Source organism: Polyodon spathula, chromosome 9 (genome assembly GCF_017654505.1).
Source record: "Polyodon spathula isolate WHYD16114869_AA chromosome 9, ASM1765450v1, whole genome shotgun sequence".
NCBI lineage: Eukaryota > Metazoa > Chordata > Actinopteri > Acipenseriformes > Polyodontidae > Polyodon > Polyodon spathula.
Window position 1 is genome coordinate 31930269 of NC_054542.1, and position 6000 is coordinate 31936268.

Consider the following 6000-nt stretch of genomic DNA (forward strand, 5'->3'; position numbering starts at 1 on the left):
TTCTCAGAGCATTGTCGCTTTGTGTAGCCTCTCCCAAGTCAGCGCCAATCTTGCTCAGTGATACCAGCGAGTTCTGGAAAGATTCTGAATGGCATTTTTGACCTGAACACAGCGGATCCCAAATCAAAAAGTTAAACAATGTGATTGCGTATCTGGGTATCAATCTGGACATTTTACTGTGAGACTGGATATGATGTAAACAAAATGTTGAATTCACAACAAATAAAGCTGCTATTTTATCTGCAAGTCTGGAAAACTGACGCCAAACTAGGGATGTAAATATTGTTAAAAAAAAAAAAAAAAAAAAAAAAAAAAAACATTTAAACTATTCAAATTATAACGTTTAAATGTTTAACCGTTAAGGAGTTAATCTGGTGGGCGATACCAAAATTTTTCCCCACGATGCTGATACCAATTTTAGTATTGTGATACTCAATACTAACAATACCACCAGATGAGTCACATGAAACGTTAACCACTTAACTAGTAGAAAGTCACTGGAAAATTAATTTGTACATATCCCAGACGTCCAAAAACACAAAAAAGTCTGATTTAGAACAAAAAAAAAACGGTTTTAGAGTCCAGTTCACTTGAATCAAATTTTAGAACACCTGCATTTAAATTCTACTGCTTTTGTTTAGAAAAATTAACATGTTTACATGCTCTGGTGTCAGGTCTGTGCACAGACGATTAACAGTAAGGCCAGCGTTGGAGAAAACACGTTCGAAAGGCACAGACGATGCATTATAATGAAGGACAAGGCTCCCTGAAGTAATTATGCAGTTAGTTTTCTACTGTATTATCCTAACACTTATCATAACTCTTTTCTAGTTGCGAGGTTATAGTCTCTCACAGGAACACGGTATTCAGGTTCTCATCAATGCATGCCTGTACCCTCAGCGAAACTTACAGGCAGCATACCTTTACTGATCATGGTACACAGCAACTGTGCTAGTTTTTCGTCACATTGTGTGTTGCATTTCCTTGCGCCAGAAACAAACGCTGTCAGTGTTTGATTTTTGTCTTCTTCACATGAAACAGAGGGATGTTTCAGCTTCAAATGGTTCAGCATTGCTCCAATGCTTTATAACCTCAGCTCTGTATTACACAGTTTACATTTAACTGTGACAGGTGTTAATTTTGTGAAATGATTCCAGGCATTACTTCTCTTTGATCGCTCCATCTTCAAACTATGGGTGCCCGTACTGCAATGGAAAAGTATTTACCAAGTATTGCGATAACGAGAGGGGACGTAGTTTTTTTTTTTTTATTTTAATTTTTTTTTTTTTTTTTTTAATGAGTGATGGACATGTAAAGCAACCTATCCACCTGTCCCTGAAAGATGAGACGTGATTTGAGATGCGGAAGGCTATTGCTAAGGCTACGAAACGTGGTAATAAGTAAGATGCCATTTGAAAGCTACGTTTCTGTAGTTTCAGTTTAAAGTTTGGTGCGCTGGCGCACCGAAATTAATGGGGCTGAGTTAAAGATAGCAACTAAAATATATAAACGGTAAGACATATATTTAACGGTATAATAAATACTTATCTTTTAAACGTTTAACCGTTTAATATTTTACAACCCTACGCCAAACAAAGCAAAACGTTACTTTTTTCTGTCATAATGAAGCTTCCACTCTAAATGTTCGTCTTCATTTTTTTTCATAATTATATTCTTTATGATTTATTGATTTCAGTGCTTTCCTTTTGGCTTATTGGTTGCTTAGTTGTAGAAAACCCAATATGTAAAAGATTTGCCGCGGGAACGAATACCAACAGAGCACTTCGGTATACAGTCTCATATTCTGACTGTACAACAAATATGACGCACGGCGGGAAAGTTAGGATTAGTTCATAGTTATGTTTTTAAAAAATGGTTTGTAAATTAATTTTCAGCTTTTTGACACACTGGCCCGTTTTCCTGGATTCATGAAACGGAAGCCATATATATATATATATATATATATATATATATATATATATATATATATATATATATATATATATAATATAATTATAATACTGAGGGCAACTGGCCCAGTTGGGCCTGTGGTGCTTCGTGACTACCAGCCAAACTGCGCTCTCTACCGGCCCCGGTCCGCCGGGCCATGGTTAATGTTGAACCCTGGTGTGTGTGTGTGTGTGTGTGTGTGTGATAAACTTTAATATCGTGGTGATATTATAGTTTAAAAAATGGCGTTGATAAATTAAGTGCTGAACAAGAACACATGACTGTGCAGTAATAATTGTCTTACCGCACCGCTGTGACATCATAGACCAACTTACTTACCTGATCTATTAATATTACTACGCCTTAACAGTAACAATTATCTAAACAGTGTTTCTGTAGGTAAAAATGTCAACATGCTTACTCAGCATGTAATATACTGTATATGCAGCAGCTGTATCTACTTATTAAACTAAATTCCACCCAAAACTGAGCTAAGAAAAAATAGTTCCATATAACGTAAAAAAAAAATAAAAATAATGTATTAATTAAAAATAAAACAATTTATAAATGTTCACTTGAACATTGCCATTGAAAGTGCAGTTTTTCCTTTTTTTGATTCATTATACTTCTTGTAATTCTTGGTTTGTTCATTACATTTTAAATTAAAATATTACTGGACATTTTCATTATGACACAGCATAAATGAGTCCGCCTTAAATCACGCAGACCCTTCCTCACAGGACCTGCAACAATATCAGGTGCTGTTATTTATTTATAAATAAACATTTACATGCATCTTTTTTTTTTTTTTTTTTTTATAGGCTAATGACGTATGGATATCTTTTTGAAAAGAATTGCCAACCCATGACGATATGCTGTAATGTCAACACCAACTATGTAATGCTTTGACCAATCGGGATAGAGTATTTCAAAAAAGAAAACAATTATAATGGATGATATCTCTGAGTTCAGTTTAAACCCTTTTTTTGATGGGCTACATTTAAGTCCCTTGCACACTGGCATCATGTGGGTCAGGTACAAGATTTCTCACGGCTTTTGATAAAGCAGGGTTGACCTGGGTGACAGAAGCAAGTAAACAATGCACGTATCAATGACGCGGAAGCAGCTTGTTACGGATGCTTCCATCCAAGCTTCTGTGGATTGAATTGAGACTTACCCCAAAAGACTCAACTGTAATTGCTGCCAAAGGTGGTTCTGCCAGGTATTGACTCGGGGGGTGAATACTTATCTAACCAGGACATTTCAGTTTTTTTTTTTTTTTCATTAACTATTGTTTCACAATAACATTTCTCTTGCCTCTTCAAAAAAAATCCCATTTAAATGCATCAAGATTTCAGTTTGTAACACAACAAACTGTGAAAACATCCAAGGGGGGTGAATACTTCCTATAGGCACTGTATCTGCCATAAACCATTACTTTGCCTTGTTTGTTTAATTAATGTGGAGTTTAGTTTTTTGGCTTCAAGAAAAACAACAAATTATTCTTTCATCCAGTGACAGTTCAACCAATCATGCTAAAAAAAAAAAACTAAAAAAAAACTTCAATAATTGCAAGAAATTATGTTTTCAAGGGTTAGAGAGAACACGCTAATGTTAATAATAAAGTGGGTTGTTTTTGTAGAAATTGAATTATAGGTAAACAGGGCAAGACAAATCATTTTGTAATTTCCCTGGCCACATGCTGTTCTCTAGCTTCCAAAAAAATACATATGACACCAAGACACAAAGACAGTTTCAAAAATGCTTTCACCATGGTAGAATTGAGGATCGAAATAAAATAGTAAGCCACCCACACACTGTCTCTGTGTGTTTACATCAAACAAGTTGTTGTTGGGACTAAAAACATGATTATGATACTAGAGACTCCAACTGAGATGCTTGTGATGCACCTTACTGGTGGTGATTGCTGAGATATGTGTATCTCTATCAGGGATGCAGTGCGAAATGAAGATGCGGCGAAGAGTTAACATTCTTAACTGTGCATCCGCGGTAAATCATTAATTTAAACTGTCTGCTTTATCTCACCCGCAGGTTGATCGATCTGGCTTTAATCAATTCTGGGAAGTAATTGCACTTGCGTGACTTCTATCTTCTCATCAACTGGAAGGTGGAACTGCTTGCAGTATGAAATCCATGCACTGGGATGGCTTCTACTGCTGAAGAGGCTGGTTTTATCCATGGGTGCTCTTTATGGCAATCATTAAACACGGCTAAGTTATAGCTTAAACAAGATAATTATTTTGGCTGTGGAAGACCATAATCTACAAATGTTATTTTAGACAATGTCTCAGCCAAAGGGAATTATATGGCTGCCTTTCTGTTTCACACCTTTCTGTGTGATGGTGAATGTAAATTTGATTTTTTGGCTATCCACTCTGGCGGTAAGATTTACTTCTATCAACTGCCAAGCACAGTATTCAATAATAACAACACATTATGGAAAATTGCGTGGTTTAAAAACACCCTTACCCAATGAGATCCTTGGTCCAGTGGAACAATATCTTGGAGTTCCTTACGCCTCTCCACCAACTGGGGAAAGAAGGTTCCAGCCTCCTGACCCCCCTTCTTCATGGACTGGCATCAGGAATGCCACTCAGTTTGCCGCCGTCTGTCCCCAGTACCTGGAAGACCGTTTTTTACTTAATGACATGTTGCCAGTCTGGTTTACAGCCAGTTTGGATACAGTGGTAAACTATGTGCAAGACCAAAATGAAGACTGCCTTTACTTAAACATCTATATTCCCACTGAAGATGGTGAGTCATATTTAGTTTTTTCCCTTGTTTTTAATTTCAGTCTTTGTCAATGTTTTGGGAAAAGTTCCTGTTTTTAGGGTGTTTAGTAAACAGACATATTGCATCACCTGTGTGCAGTTTGACCTCATGAACAACAAAAAAAAATTAAACACACACAAATAGTGTATGATAAATACATAAAAACACTGTATTACATTGTGTTGAAAGTAGAGACATGAAAAATGCAATTTGTGAAATATATATGGTTTTAGATAACAATCCTTATCTGTAAGGATTCACTGAAAGTCAACCCCTAGCAGCAGTGCACCACCTCTGCGTAAACTTTTGGCCACTTGATCATCAGCTGCCACCTTACCAGTCCATGAATTACCCTGTGTATGATAATTTATTGCAGTACAAAACAACTGCGCTAATCCAGTCTTCACACTGGTCTAAAACATTGTTAATAAGGTAAGATGCGAGAGCAAATAAATAATGACAAAAAACAGTGACATTAAAAACTATCTTTACCTTTGTATTTTTATTTAAGAGCATTGCAAAGATGACCAATGAGAAGCAGTGCAGGGTTCACTTTATAGATGCTATATGAACCATCGGCCAATTACCTCCATGTAGCATTTCTTGACCATTTGAAAAATTGCACTGGAAAAATAAGAGAATAAGAATGGTTGATCATTCAATTATCTGTTGTGGCAGGTTCAATCAAGCTTTGTGACTGAAAAAGCTGCAAAGAATATGATTAGGAAAGACAATAGCCAAATTTAGTGAGTGCGATATCAGTATAAGCCCACCTGGTTTCGTGAGGAAAAAAAAACAAAAAAACAAGTTAAACATGTAACACAATGCCAAATTTTCCTTTAGTAATATCAGAGGGCTAAAGCACACTAGAAATAGATATGTTCCAATATATAATACTAATACTAAACCCGGTCTATCCTTTACTACTGTCCCAAACATTACAAATGTAGAATTAAAGATTTCTTATTACTGTATAGCTTAATTGCAATTACTTATCATGAAATGGTGCAGCACTGCAAGTATGTGATTAACAGTCTTTAGTTCTCAAAGCCATGTTATGCTCTATCGAGTAATGTAGGGGAAGAATAAGAAAAAAAATGCTTGTGTGATCAATACAGCACAATCCTGCTACAATAATTATTTCAGTGCATTATTACAGTTGCAACTGAGGCCAGCTATTCAATTGACGACAATTGATGCACGATAATTGTTTTCATATCTTATATAGTTTCATACATAAGCTACCTTTTATTTATT

General features: G+C 35.8%; 1 protein-coding gene across 1 annotated transcript in view; it reads left to right on the forward strand.

Annotated features, from left to right (window-relative positions):
* The window catches only part of LOC121320666 (neuroligin-4, X-linked-like), a 66639-nt gene that overhangs the window by 9293 nt on the left and 51346 nt on the right, over positions 1-6000 (forward strand). Inside the window, exon 2 of the mRNA XM_041259214.1 lies at positions 4003-4725. Within this exon, the coding sequence (XP_041115148.1) occupies positions 4254-4725 (472 nt within the window). The 5' untranslated portion in view covers positions 4003-4253. The remainder of the gene's footprint in view (positions 1-4002; positions 4726-6000) is intronic.